The 15,136-nt window shown below is 35.4% G+C and overlaps 1 protein-coding gene and 1 long non-coding RNA gene across 5 annotated transcripts in view; one reads left to right on the forward strand and one right to left on the reverse strand.

Moving 5' to 3' along the window:
* LOC130053276 (uncharacterized) overlaps window positions 1–15,136 on the reverse strand; it is a 42,211-nt gene that overhangs the window by 8,742 nt on the left and 18,333 nt on the right. Inside the window, exons 1-2 of one of the 2 annotated variants that reach the window (XR_008801801.1) lie at window positions 13,901–14,028; window positions 7,698–7,859 (exon numbers count right to left, since the gene is read on the reverse strand). This is a non-coding gene — a long non-coding RNA (uncharacterized LOC130053276). Of the gene's footprint in view, window positions 1–7,697; window positions 7,860–13,900; window positions 14,029–15,136 lie in introns of those variants that run through there. The other variant, XR_008801800.1, reaches the window with a different exon arrangement.
* LOC125674801 (alcohol dehydrogenase [acceptor]-like) lies at window positions 246–14,129 on the forward strand. 3 transcript variants are annotated; one of them, XM_048912095.2, is made up of 12 exons: window positions 246–426; window positions 794–932; window positions 1,179–1,387; window positions 1,885–2,074; window positions 4,448–4,579; window positions 5,061–5,182; window positions 5,318–5,485; window positions 6,285–6,435; window positions 8,791–8,939; window positions 9,209–9,401; window positions 11,823–12,054; window positions 13,947–14,129. In XM_048912095.2, exons 2-12 carry the CDS (start codon window positions 812–814, stop codon window positions 14,110–14,112), a joined length of 1,833 nt encoding a protein of 610 aa, XP_048768052.2. In that variant the 5' UTR covers window positions 246–426; window positions 794–811; the 3' UTR covers window positions 14,113–14,129. The 3 variants fall into 3 exon arrangements, with proteins under 3 accessions (XP_048768052.2, XP_048768057.2, XP_048768058.2); XM_048912100.2 differs by lacking the exon at window positions 13,947–14,129 and adding an exon at window positions 9,500–9,561 and having other exon boundaries at window positions 11,823–11,992; XM_048912101.2 differs by lacking the exons at window positions 11,823–12,054; window positions 13,947–14,129 and adding an exon at window positions 10,868–11,815.

Here is a 15,136-nt window from a genome sequence, read left to right on the forward strand (position 1 = left end):
GTTCAAATTCATTCTAAAGCTTCTGATGAAAAGGGAATATAACGAACCGTGATCAATCTAATAAATCCTATAAGCAATACAAAATAGATAGTCGGGCAAACATCAACCCCTGTACACACCAGAGGTGGGGGGGGGGGGGTTAGGTGCCTAGGATGATTGAATATTTCGAATTCGATCTTTCATTTGAAAACAATATTAAAATGACCGGATAATATTTCCATAGGCTGAAAATAACTACACACCTTCTTTTACAGTATGAACTACACAGGTAAATGACCTGTGTCGAATGTAGGGTGTTTATTTTGTCGAAGTGCGATGTTGTCCTATACAAATTGAGGAGTTAAGTTTTGTACTGTAGAAACCTAAGGAGGGTGGATATTCGAACTGCAGACACTGGCGGAGAGTGGAGACACGAACGCACATTCGGTAATGATCATATTTCACAAAATGTATTTTGCTACGATCTTTTAATATTAAGATATGATGATGATGTCCTTCTCGATGATTTTGCTCTCATGGAGACGTCTAATTATAATGAATAATGAAAATAAGGACAATCATGATAATGATGATATAGTAGCAACAATAATGATAATAATAATAATACAGAACTCTGTAATGTTTGAATACTCTTAGAATCGCAAGGCTTGATGACATTATGCATGCATGGATTTAACATAAATAGGTCAACATTGATAGAACGTGAACTGTCTTCAATATATAGTTCATACGTCTCGGCAGTAATGTCGTTTTAATCATGTTTTATTTGAATTTCTGCTTGCCTTCGTTGTAGTGGAATTTTTAGGAGAATATGGTACTGAAGGCGGCCATAATCGTTTTAATCCTTGCTGTAATAGTAATGTATTTCACAAAGAACGGAAACAACACAGATGAAGAAGTCTTACTAAATTCTTCCTATGATTACATTATACGTGAGTCAAATATTCATGTGTTACTGTGATTATCTAAGGACAGACGAGAAAAAAATTTCAATTAATTATTTTCATAGATATTTGATTTATTGCTATTATATCTTTCCTAAACATTGATTTCTACAGGATTGTTCTTGGAAGTATTTTACGCTCCATACGCTTTGATGTGTATGAAAAACAAAACAGTATTAATACCATTGGCTAAACACCTTGAATATATCTGTTATTTTCTCCACTGATTCGTAGTGGGAGCAGGTTCAGCTGGGTGTGTTCTTGCAAACAGATTGTCCGAGAATCCGGAATCCTCAGTACTTATCCTAGAAGCCGGTGGTTCCGAACTTGAAAATCTCAATATAAGTATCCCATTAGCCTGCTCTAATGTACAGCTATCAAAGGAAGACTGGATGTTCAGAAGCGTACCTCAGAAGAAAGCGTGTTTAGCAATGCGTGACAAGGTATATTTGAATGTGCATATTTACACATCATCTTTGTAGACGACAACGTAACTGTTAAAATGTATATATTGGCAGCTGCGATATAATGTCTTTCAGTTGTTTTAAGTTCCATTCAAGAAGTTTTGTCTATTTGGAGACATCAACAGAACAAAGGTGACGTGCAAAATATATTGTACTAATATGTGGCACTCAGGGTTACAACATTGGATTTCCGTTATCGTCACAGTACCTGCCGCGACACGGGACCTCTGTTTCAATGGCAATATTCGAAAAACGCGTGATGTTTGCTTGCAAGACAATGAAGCAGGGGCTATCTAATTCTTACATGTTAAGGATGACTTTCTGCCGGGATGTAGTATCGTTCTCGGGACTTACCGTTTGAATGCCCTAGCAACTACACAACCGTTATGTAATGTACTTCCCATTTTTAAAATCAATCAAATTTGAGCTATTATTTTTATATGTACATGAAAATTTAATTTTTTTGTTGTTTTCAGCGATGTGCCTGGCCACGTGGAAGAGTTCTTGGAGGTACTAGTAACCTGAACTTCATGCAATATGTCCGTGGCAGTCGTCATGACTACGATGGTTGGGCAAGAGAGGGGTGTGCTGGATGGAGCTATAGAGACGTACTCCCATATTTCATTAAATCAGAAGATGTTCAGATACCAGAGCTTCAAAAGTCAGGTTGGTATTTAAACTCACAAGATATATTCTATCTCTTACATTTAATGCTCGATTTCGTATGCCAATTAGTAAATAGGAAACGTTGAAATGTCTAACCCAAAATTATTTGCTAACTGCACACCTATGCTACTTTTAAACCTAATTCTGCATATTGTTAATGCTTTGATGACGATTCCTGATCTGCTAAACAAAAATAATTCGGAGAAATAATTCATTTGGAATCTTATCAAACTATCAGAGAAGTCGGAATTTATTCTCGAATGCATGATTCATAATCAATTTATTTCATTGGATAATTCAGTTAATCATCTGTAATGAAATGAAATTTACGATTGAAATCGACATCTGTATGGGCAACAAAAGAGGCATAGATACCATGAAAGGTTAACATAGCGAATAGTGATCAAGCTCATAATTGCTTTAAGGAATACAAAATCGAGAGTTATGCAAACACGGACCCCTGGATATATCAGAGGTGCCTAGGAGGAGTAAGTATCCCCTGACGATCGGCCACACCCATCGATAGCCCAATATCTTGATCAAGTACACTGAGTAATCTGTAGTCAAAATCAATGTACCTAACAATCGGTATAAAACATGTTAGGCAGCATTTGATCAAAAGATAAGCTGTATTAACATACTAGATCATTATAGCGACCATAAAATTTGCAAAATGCTGACTTTAAACAAGATTGTTGAACCCCTGCAACATCATCTTGTTAATATTTTCATGAAGGGCTTGGTAGAACATTTACTATATCCAGCAAGGTATATTTGTGAGTGTTTTTGTATAGTTTAAAAAACCAGTATAGGTACGGTTACTCATATTCATCCATCCCATCAACTGGGATATTTAATATGTCTAAAACGGAAACATGGCTTTGAAGATTTTCTTTGTTTTGACAGGGGGGTTGAAGTTTAAGTTTAATTACTGAATGTGAAATCAATGCCAAGTTCATTTGAAATACAGTTGTAATAATGAGACAATAAACACTTAATATGATTTCAATTACTAAGAAAGCCTAATAAATCATATTAAATCATAATCAAAAGACTTTGTTGCAAAAAAAAAAAAAAATCCCCCCCAAACAAACAGAGAAGCAAGAACCCCCCCCCCCCAAAAAAAAAACAACAACAACAAAACAACAACAACAACAAAAACAAGCAACTTCACAAAATATTTGCATGAAGGTTCCTAAAACAAGGAGGATAACACTTGTTTAGGGGGAAATCCATTGATGTAGGTTCCGGTCTGCTGGAAGGTCTCAATACTTAACATGGTATTGAAGGATTGTATCATTTCGAAATGCTGTTTTTAACAGAAATGAAACGAATGTAATCCGATTTGAATCATATTATCTAATGCAATAAACCAAATTTTATATGCGTCTACTTTATTTCGCGATTCACCTGTGGTAAACTGGTTTGCGAAGGGTGATTTTCGCGATCAAGACTTTTTCGAGCCTATGACAGACATTCAAGGACTGGTTCTCGACGGAGAAAATTTGAGATGATGAGGCGTTCGCGAATTTCACGAAATGTCTTCACACGAAAATAATAGTTGGTTTACAGTGATTCCAATCCACATGAAATTAATGCAAATATACCTCAACTTTGAAAAAATTTTAAATCCCCGACCTGGATTCCAGTTTATTTTCTTTTTAAGGATATGTTAAATACTGACTATAATCTCATTCCAACAATGTGATTTTTTCATCTCAACGTTTCAAAACTCTCGATAATAATTTTTAGGTTTCATAGAAAAAACATTGTTCATTTGCATTCGCAGCAATGTTAATGTTTCCCGAACTACGTAAAGTTGACAAATCCGTCATCATGTCGCCAACACCCACACTTTTGTCACATGATCGTAACAATCACATGACCCGATATTTATACATATACATTCCAAAGGCCCTTAATGTTTTCTTTCCTAGTTTCACACAAAATATCAGCAAACAATCCACATATCTCACCTGTGCCAAACCTTTATGTTCACACGATCGACTCTTTGACTATGAACTATGCATATTTGGGGGTGATTTCAAGCTCACAATGTAATATCAAAATTACCGAGCGCAGACTAAATATCAAAAATATATTATCAAACACTAAAACAAATATCATTTGACAAGATTTCAACAAATAAATTACATATATACAATTTGAACACTTGCAAAGGTAGAGAATAACAAAATATTATTACATTTTCCTCGCAATATAACTATAGACCTATACTTCGTGACGTACTTTTACATTGTGATGCCATATTTTGTGAAGTGCACTGAGGTACAGTTTGTGAGTTTTATCGGGAAGCCTTAACCACGCTGTGTTACATGTACTTACAGATGTTTGTATTTTGTGTACCAATAGAATATCATGGAAAAGGAGGCTATTTGTCTGTTAGTGACGGGACTGCCACCCCCCTCAATAAGAATGTATATGCCCGAGCAATGGAGGAACTCGGATACCCCATCACAGATTGCAATGGAAAATCACAGATAGGTAAGACTCATCACGTTATTGAGTTTCATTGGGTTTTAGATATATAAAATTTGCTTTTAAATAGGATGAATTCGATTTTATGCAGATATGAAGTATTACAGAATATTTCGGAAAATACCTGCAATTGGCCGCTTTTAGTAGCTGGTATCTTTTAATGTTTTCATATACGATTAACAAAAATGATGGAGAGATCGTAAATCAATGAGATAAGTATCATTTGATCATTTCAATTCTTTGAGCAACAAACAAACATGTAGATAATGAATAGATCACAATTACGTGAAACGTTTTGATTGAAGGAAGTCTTTTATTTCATACCACTCTTGCCTTTCTTTATTGATGTAGAATAGAAATATATGTGTAAAACTTCAACGAGGTTTTAAAATAAACACTTTGAACATTGTAATATTTCATGACCTATTGATACTCCCTTCTTAACTTCATGATTTGGTCTGAATGGAATACATTAAATCAATCCTAGGTTATTGTCCATCTCAGGAAACGGTTAAGAATGGAGAGCGTTGTAGTACTGCAAAAGCCTTTCTAAGACCCGCCATGGGACGCAAGAACCTTCACGTCTCCACGAATTCACATGTTACAAAGGTATGTGCATAATTATATAGTAATAATTAAAACCTCTCATTGAATTATTTTTATTACTTACTTCCTTAGTACATCTATTTTCTATTTGTGATATTCAAATGGTGTAAACAGATATATGACATGGGTTACACTTAGATTCTGATCAACGAGAAGAAGACAGTGGGTGTCACGTTTGTGAAAGACAACAGGAAGCACGTAATCATGGCAAACAAAGAAGTAATAGTTTCTGCGGGAGCAGTTAGCTCACCCCAAATCCTGATGCTATCTGGAATAGGACCAAAAGATCATCTAAAATCAAAAGGGGTATAACAAATAATCAGTTCGGATTCAATTTAAACCCAGATATTTTTGTTTCAAGCAAGTAAATAATTACGTATTAACTATTACAAATGAAAGAGCTTTCATTGAGAATAATGTACTTTATAATTCTCGAAACTCCCTTCGATTCCAAATATTTATCATCAATGAAAGGTGAAGATAACAAACAGTGTTCAATCTCCTGTCTTCTCTAAAGAATATAAAATAGCAAGTTGGGCAAAAATGGGCCCCTGGATATAGGGTAGGGGTCAGGTGTCTAAGAGGAATAAACATCCACTGTTGACCGGTCACACCCTCAGTGAGACCTATATCGTGATCAGGTAAACGGAGTAATCTGTTGTCAAAATCCATGTGCCATGAATGACACCACAATCGGTATGAAACATGTCAGACAACATTTGATCCAAACTAGATCATCATAACGACCATAGAATTTGCGAAATACTGAATTTAAACTAGGCTACTGAAACGCCTGTAACATCAACTTATTTGTCAGTATCCTGTCACGATTTAAAACTGATCAAACGCAGAACAAGCTTTTGTGTATCGAATCAGTTAGGAGATATAAACATCATATGCAGGTGATGATGGAATATTGCTGCAAGAATGTGGGAAGTTGACGATCGAGAAGCTGAAATCATCCCGTTTAATTTGTTGTTTAGATGAGTTGTTAGTCTGCCGTTCAAATCAGAAGTCACATATTTCAATTGTAGCTAAGAACACCAGAAAGCGTACCAGTGTGTTATTCATGGTGATTGATTCAAAGTTTTTTTTTAAAATTTAGATCCCAGTGATTGCTGATCTTCCTGTTGGAGATAACTTACAGGATCATTTAATGACAGGCATAGATTTCCATGACAATTCCTCAAGTGTGGCGAACATTGCCATGGCTTCGTCACCCTTAACCATTTTCAAATACTTAGCAATGAAATCAGGTAAATATCAAAATTATATTTGACCATAGAAAACGGGTGGCCAATGCTTTTGTTACACTTGCATCATATTGTATTTGCCTTCGTGGTGAAAAATGGATTGTTTTCAATACATGAGAATATTCGTGACTCCAAACGTGAATTTTTCGATTATGCCTAGCTTAATTAGAAAGATATATTGTTTTGATCTTTCGACTACTGACTGACCTTGATGGTTGATATTGGTAATAATTTACCGATTTATTTATAGTGAAACGAGGGTGTCATACCAAAGACTTGAAGTTGCGCTGTTAATGTGTGAAGGTGAAGATAACGAACAGTGAGATCAATCTCACAACTCCTATAAGCAATACAAAACAGAAAGTTGAGCAAACAAGGACTCCTGGATATACCAGAGGTGGGATCAGGTGCCTAGGAGGAGTAAGCATCCTCTGTCGACCGGTCACACCCGCCGTGAGCCCTATATCTTGATCAGGTAAACGGAATTATTCGTAGTCAAAATCAGTGTGCCAAGAACGGCCTAACTATCGACATGACACACGTCAGACAGCATTTCACCCAATGATAGGTTGTATTGGCAAACTAGATCGTTATAACGAGCATAGAATTTGCGTCCCGAGTTAACTAACAAGTGATAACTGCATATTCAAATCAAAGTAAAATTATTCCAAGCGACGGGCCTCCGTGGCCGAGTGGTTAGAGCAGCGCGGTCAAAATCACACGGCCTCTCACCTCTGTCGGCGCTGGTTCGAATCCCGCTCTTGCCGGTAAGTGAGAAAGTTTCCCAGTTTACTTTCGGAAGGTCGGTGATCTCCTCTCAGGTACATTGTATCTGGGTTCTCTCTTCCACCAATAAAAACTGGGCACCACCAAATAACTGAGAAATTGTTGAGTGTAGCGGAAAAAATCAATCAATCCAAGAGACGCATGTTTTAATAAACATCGTTGTCAATACAAAACAAACATCGTGCCACATGCGTAAATCCCTTCCTTAATTATTACATCATCATGCAAATAACATAGAGCCATTTTTATCCCCTAGACTTTCAGTTGTTTATCACCTCGGCACAGGTGAGATATGCACTCAAATCACTTGCAGTTTGGGGTTCATATGTTGACATTGATATGATTAATTAAAAAAGTGATCCGGACCGGTACAATATCCTCTGATATTTTGCAGTTTTCCTAATCCCGATTCAAATGTCGGGTATTTTCCACATTCACTGCATAATCTTATATAAACAAAGCAAAAACTAAAATCATACCTTTAGTATCAGAATCCTAAATCTGCAACTAGGTAGCTAGGAATATGTCTTGATCAAAATAAAATATCGTCATCTTTTTCCTGTGCCAAGTCGATGTGTGTACGCGATGTAAAGATCAGCGACCAGCCTGCATGTATACAATTGACGGGAGAGTCCCTTTGCCTGTTACAAAATATATTAGAATATATTTATTGAATTACTATTATGATTATTAGGAGAAAGTTATGGTGTTCTTCGATTTATCAGTATATGGGGCCCACAGCGAGTGTGACCGGTCAACAGGGGATGCTTACTCCTCCTAGGCACCTGATCCCATCTCTGGTGTGTCCAGGGGTCCGTGTTTGCCCAACTATCTATTTTGTATTGCTTGTAGGAGTTATGAGATTGATCACTGTTCGTTATCTTCACCTTGCATTGAGTGAATGTAAGAGGATTATTAATGAGATGTAGGGTCTTTTCTGTCAAAGCTTAATATGATATGATTGCAGTAGGATATTAATCACCGAGGATGAGGTAATCGCATGATATCCGACCGGAAGTACATGTGACGCATTAGTCATTACTGTCCATACTTGGTTGTCAACAACATTCATCAAGAGGATGTTGATAATGATGATCGGCGGTTTTCCCCTCTTAACAACCCGTTTAGTTGTGATAAGTTTTGCTTATTGAGAAACAGGACAGTTATCAACGCATCCACACCAAACATCATGGTATAACTTTATGATGATTTGTGACTAAACTACTCTTTACAAAGATACAGTGATTAATATTGTCCTACATTGAGATAGTAGAAGCTGCTATATTCCTGAGTAAACATGATATAATATATATCATTGAGGTTAGGTTAATGTCTATAAAAAATTAGAAATTAATCGACTTCCCCCTATTTCAATGTCCGTGTTAAGCGGAATCCTAGCTCAATGATTTACTGATGCTTACCTGAATAGATATAGTGAAACACAGTAATTTCACTCGCATTCAAGGAAAAAATGAAACATTGTTAAATTTCAATTCAATGTATACATGTTTTGATTGCTAATAATCCTGTGTATTTGTTCATACATGCAGATAAAAAAGTATGTCATTTTAGGTAGCTTGAGCAAGTCTCATCTGGAGGGCACGGCGTTTCTCACGGACGACGAAAAGCTTCCACCTCATTTACAGTTTCACTTCTACAGCTTTACTTACGGTCCAGAACTCACTCAACAATATATAGATAATTTTAATATTGATTTAAAGGTATCTACCCAATTTGTCTTTTAGGAATGCATTCTTTGGTTTAATGCACTTGAAGATTTATATTTGAATTTTCCAATTTTATCAATTCCAAATTATTTCTCGTAAAATGAATTGGATAAATTCATATACCGTTGAAAATTGAATTACCATGGCTTCTGTAGTGTCAAATAATTTATCGTGTAGCAGAATTCAATCAGATATAATTGGTGAATCAGTAGCACATAAATTATATTTTGTTAATGTAATGGGGTCTGATTATGCATTCTAAGTTACAAGAAGGCAAGGAAAAGGAATTTCAAGAGAGGGTTGACAAGAATATAGAAGCATTTATCATGCTACCGATTCTTCTCCATCCCAAGAGTAAAGGGACCATACGCCTTCAGAGTGTTGATCCTTTTGATCCGCCACTCATAGATCCAAACTACCTTGATCACCCAGACGACATCAAGACGTTCTTGAGGGGTATGTATATTCTAAAAAAACCAACATATTGTCATAAACGCTGAAAATTGCTCATGATGTTGATTACAGATGCGTAAGCAAAAGTTCATTCTTACTAGTTCGTGGATTAATACTGATGTGGGTACTTTCTAGAAGAAAATATTCGCCGAGAAGAGAAAAGGTAAAGAGAAAATTGATCAATAATGGCGAAGGTAACGAACAGTGATCAATTTCATAACTCCTATAAGCAATACAAAATAAATAATTGTGCAAACACGGACGCCTGGATACACCAAGGGTTGGATCAGTAGCAATAAACATCTACAGTTAATCAGTCACACTCGCTGAGATCCAAATATACGGAATAATCCTTAGTTAAAATCACTATGTAAACAACGGACTAATATAGTCGTGAGAATGATCTAGTTGGCCAATACAACCTATCATTAGTTCAAATGTTGTCGGACATGTTTCATATCGATTGTTAGGCCGTTCGCAACTCACTGATTTGACTGCGGATTACTCTGTTTACCTGATCAAGGCATAGAGCTCACGGCCGACGTGTCCGGTCAACATGGATGCTTACTCATCCTAGGTACCTGATCTCATATCTGGGATGTCCAGGGGTAGGTGTTTGCTCAACTCTTTATTTTGTATTCTTTGTGGAATTTGAGATTGATCACTGTTCGCTATCTTTACCTTTCATCAATGTCAGCATTCGACCGAGCTGTATTCGACAATTATTCTCAATCTAAAGACGACAAACCTTGCGCTGTGCTGACTTGAAATGAGACTGTTGAAACCCCTGATACTTCAATTAATTTTTCTACAAATAATGCAACGTGTCAATGATGTCGATACTCTTCTTCGGAATTATATCATCCTCCCTATGAACCCATAATCTTAGCAATCATATTATTAAGGGAAACAAGCAGAGGGAATAAAAACAATCCGTATTTTTTTAATTCACGCTCCTATCAATCATTTCGATATTACGACTAAAATATAACCAAACAAAATACAGTGTTTAGCAGTGTTCACAGCATTGTGTGGCGATCATAAGAAAAAAATCAGTATCTCAATCAATTGCATGGTTAGTTCCTTGAAAGAAGATAGCAAATATTTTGTTAGCATGCTTGACACACATTAAAAGTATGATAGCACAATGCTGCAATAATCGGAATTTATCAAAAATATATTCTACTAGTCTAAGAATATTTCACCATTGGCTATATATTACTAATTATCAATATCATATTGCTGTAAGTGATCAAAATGAAAAACATATCAAGGATATTACAATTCATTATTTCATCTAATCAGAATTACAGTATTACACTTTTCACAGCTAATCTCACATCCTTCTTTAGATGTTAATATAATTTTCTATTTAATAGATGTTCAATCTGTTGCCGCTTTCGTGTAGCACGTATCACTCAAAATATATGTAATTTTGGAAATATATGGCACAATTCTTACTTTTGTAGGAGTACGAGAATTTGTGCGGCTAAGTGACACTAAAGCTTTTCATTCAGTCGGTGCCTAGTTCATACTTATTGATGGGTAGTTTCTGAGACAATAGATGATGAAAAGGGTTAAGAGAAAAGTGATCAATCTCATAAATGTTTTAAAAGTACAAATGTGAGAGTAGGACAGACACAAATCCTGGAAAAAAGAACTGGATTGGGTCCTTAAGAATAACGATCTTTCCAGTTGACGTGATCCAATTATCTTGATTAGGTAAACGGAGTAATACGTAGTTAATATAAATTCATTAGGAAAACAACGATCCATCAGATGAGTGAAAAATTCTCGAGAGGAACGTTAAACAATATAAATTATAAAAAAAAACCAATGTATTACAAATAGCATATTTCTGCTAGTGATAAAAATTAAAACATTAACAAGGATATTAAAATTCTTTATTTCACCTGCTTCAGAATTACAGTATCATCTACAAAAATATAGCAACACTTGCTCTGTTAGTTAATCACTTGTGTCTGATCTCTGTGTGTGTTCTTGATGTAGGAATGAATTGATGTCTAGATATGAGAATTATATAAACAATAATTTCCAACATGTTGTATAATATTTTTCACAGCTAATCAGACATTCAGATTTTGGTTTTATTATAATTCTTTGCTTAATAGCTAAAGTTCTCATATACCTCTTGCTTGTCGTAAGAGGCAACTAAATGGGGCGGTCCTTCGGATGAGACCGCAATAACCGATGTATCGTGTCACAGCAGATGGGGCACGATAAAGAACCCTCCCTGCTCAATGGCCATAAGCACCGAGCATAAGCCTAGATTTTGCACTTCATCATCGATACTGGTCACGTTAAATGATAAAACAATCAATCAATCTTGCCACGTGTGGGTAGCACACATTACTTTAATGCGTGTATTATTGATGATGCCTTGCAGAATCCTTAATTTTGTAGGAGTACGAGAAGGTCTTCGTCTAGGTAACACTAAAGCTTTTCAATCAATTGGTGCCTCACCACAGGATCCCTTGGAGGCATACACTCCCCAGTGTAATGACTTACAACAAGATTCAGACGAGTACTGGCTCTGCAGACTAAGACATTACACTTACACGGTCTATCATCCGACCTCCACTTGTCGAATGGGAGCCAAAGATGATCCCACAGCAGTGGTCGATCCTGAACTCAGGTTTGCATGTGTTTAATGAAGCGGATGACGAAAACGAATAATGAGCTATACTTAAGAGCCTGTCTAGCAAAAAATGATGCAATACTGTCCAAATCGTAGGCTATTACATCTTAATAAAATTTGGTGGGTAGGTAGACATCCAATATTGTAATTGAAAAATTCTCCCTCCCAAATTCATATTTTCAACATGGCCGCCATATGCAGCGTCATCTGTATTTTGCATATTTTTATCAAGATTATATGTAGAAATCCAGAAAATGGGTAAAAATCAAATGTAATTTATTTCACTAAAAATCTTTTTTTTCCCCAAAAGTATAATCAAATATGAAACACATCAAAGGGCAGATAACTCCTAAAAATTGGCATCTTGCCATGTCATCTTGCCAATTTTTCAGATATGAATAAAAAGTACATGTTCGAAGGGCCAAATCAAAGAGCAGGCTACGAAGTAGTTAATTTTCATACTACTGTCAAAATTGACTACTTAACACCTTTAAAACATATTATTGAGCTTGACATTTAAAAATCATATGAGATATTAGGGTTTAGATAATGCCTGTTTAAAAAAGAAAAAGAAAAAAAAGTTATGGGTATATTTACATTTTAAGCCAAAATTAAATTTAAACATCATGGAATGAACTACATAACAACAGCAGAGAATAGCTTTCAAAAATTGATATAATTTATAGTCAAACATACAACATATCAAAGGTCAGACAACTGTTTAACAATTGGCATACATTTATTGCCAATTGCTCAGAAATGAAGAAAAAGTACAAGTTGGAAAGGTCAAACCTTTCAAGAGAAGGGTAGGAAATAATTCTTTTTAACACTTATGTCAAAATAGACTACTAAAAATCATTAAACCATATTATTTAGAATTCAAATGAGATATTAGGGTTTAAAGAACGCTTTTTTTCTTCAAAAACATCTACCAAAAAGGTCACATGTACCTATACATTTAGGTTACTGGGCTAAAATTAAATTTATACTTCATTCAATGAATTTCATAATTACAAATGACAATTGTCGTCCAAAAGTAACATTATTCAATATTAAACATACAAGACAATATAATACAAAGGGCAGACAAGTCTTAAAAATTGGCAAGTTTGTACCATGACTGTACTGCACAATGACAGGGCCATTATTTTTCGATTACAAGCTGGGAAATATTTTTTTCAAATAGGACTTTTACAATATTGCAAGGTGAAGATAACAAACAGTGATCAATCTCATAACTCCTACAAGCAATACAAAATAGACATTTAATTAGTGATGTGGGTTTATCTCGAGACCTCATGAAAAATGATATGATCACCAGAATTCATTTTTACAGTATTTATTGTGTTGTTGACATTTCTATAACAAAATACAGAATTTCAAAATAAATGCATTGTAATAAATTATTTTTAAGCCAACGAAATTGTGCATATATTCCTCATAAATTTGTTATGAATTGCTACTATTATGCAAATGAGCTGTTACTAAAAGTAAATACCGGATTGGTCAGTTTTAGGATGATATTTTGACTTTAACACATATGAAAAAAATATTAATCAACAAAAAATTCTTTTGAACGACATTTTGGTATTTTGCATGGTTTTCTGGCGGATTTACTCTTAATATATTACAAAATTGAGAGCAGGGGAAACACGGACCTTTAGAAGTATGATAGTTGAAAAGAGTTCCAAATTGGGAATAAGCACAACAGTCCTATATCTTGAAAAAATATTGCAATATACTTTTACATATTGAATGATATTGGTAATGTTGAATAACTGAAATAGAAAATGGACTTAACTGTCTCAGTTTATAATTCATATGCAAACGGATGACTACTGACCTTAAAAATTTATGAGAAATTGAAATATATCTTCCTTTTTATGCAGAGTTAGAGGAATCCAAAATCTACGGGTAGTCGATGCTTCCGTCATGCGCAATGTTCCTTCCGGAAATACGAACGCTCCAACTATAATGATTGCAGAAAAAGCAGCAGATATGATACGAAATATCGACAGTGTGAAATCTATTCGAGAGAAAACTGGAGAATTATAATAAATGATGATAATCAATGTTGTTGATATTGCTGGGAAAGAAGTACTAAAGCTGAAGATTACGAACAGCGAACAATTTCATATCCTTTAAGCAATATAAAATAGAGAGTTGGGCAAACAGGGACCCATGGGTATAACAGAGGTGTGTAGGAGGAGTACGCATCGCCTGTCGACCGGTTACACCCGCCGTGAGCCCTATATCCTGATCAGGTAAACTGAATTATCCGTAGTCAAAATTAGTGTCCCAAGAACAGCCTAGCAATCGGTATATATAGTAACACCCCACATTGATTGTTCGCACTTTCATCAGGTTTTAAAGTTGTACTTTTATTAGACTTCCTAGATGACTAAATCATAATGTTAGTATATTTTTAGTCTTCTATAAAGCAAAATGAAAGTAATGAGTCCTCAGAATGATTCATGAAAGGTGATCGACGGGAAATCAGATAGTTTTTAGAAATGTTCGGCTTTAAATTTAATTATTATTCAATAGGGTAATGGACTGGGAAATCACATTTTAAAAAATATTATCGGCTCTACATTTGATTTTCATTGAATAGTTGATTGATTGTATCTTGTTTAACGTCTCTATCGAGAATTTTTCACTCATATGGAGACGTCCCCAAGACAGGTGAAAGGCTTCAAATTTAAGCCTTTGCTCGGCGCTTACGGCCATTGAACAGTGAGGGTTCTTTAGCGTGCCACACCTACTGTGACACGGAACATCCATTTGTAAGGTCATCTCTGAGGACCCGTGACATTCACACTGATGTCAAGCGTTTGGGGATGGAACTGTTACTACCTATTTTAACGACTTAGGGTTGTCGCGGTCGGGATTCGAACCCCGGCCTTCCGCGTGTGGGACGAACGTCTTATCCTCTAGATCACCGAATGAGGGTATCATAAATTGGCAGACGTTAAAAATGCAACACCTATTTTTTCTAGATATTAAACAATCCATTGTATTTTTAAATTTATTACAAAATTCCCCTACCATACACAAGGCCGATGTTTAGAAATCACTA

This window comes from Ostrea edulis, chromosome 3 (assembly GCF_947568905.1).
Source record: "Ostrea edulis chromosome 3, xbOstEdul1.1, whole genome shotgun sequence".
Lineage (NCBI taxonomy): Eukaryota > Metazoa > Mollusca > Bivalvia > Ostreida > Ostreidae > Ostrea > Ostrea edulis.

What these genes read in the sequence shown, in the direction of transcription:
- LOC125674801 (XM_048912095.2), top strand. Translation starts at nt 812, where the DNA reads ATGGTACTGAAGGCGGCCATAATCGTTTTAATCCTTGCTGTAATAGTA. An exon ending in GTTTAGCAATGCGTGACAAG is followed by an intron (nt 1,388 to 1,884) that starts GTATATTTGAAT and finishes TGTTGTTTTCAG; the next exon opens with CGATGTGCCTGGCCACGTGG. An exon ending in ACCAGAGCTTCAAAAGTCAG is followed by an intron (nt 2,075 to 4,447) that starts GTTGGTATTTAA and finishes GTGTACCAATAG; the next exon opens with AATATCATGGAAAAGGAGGC.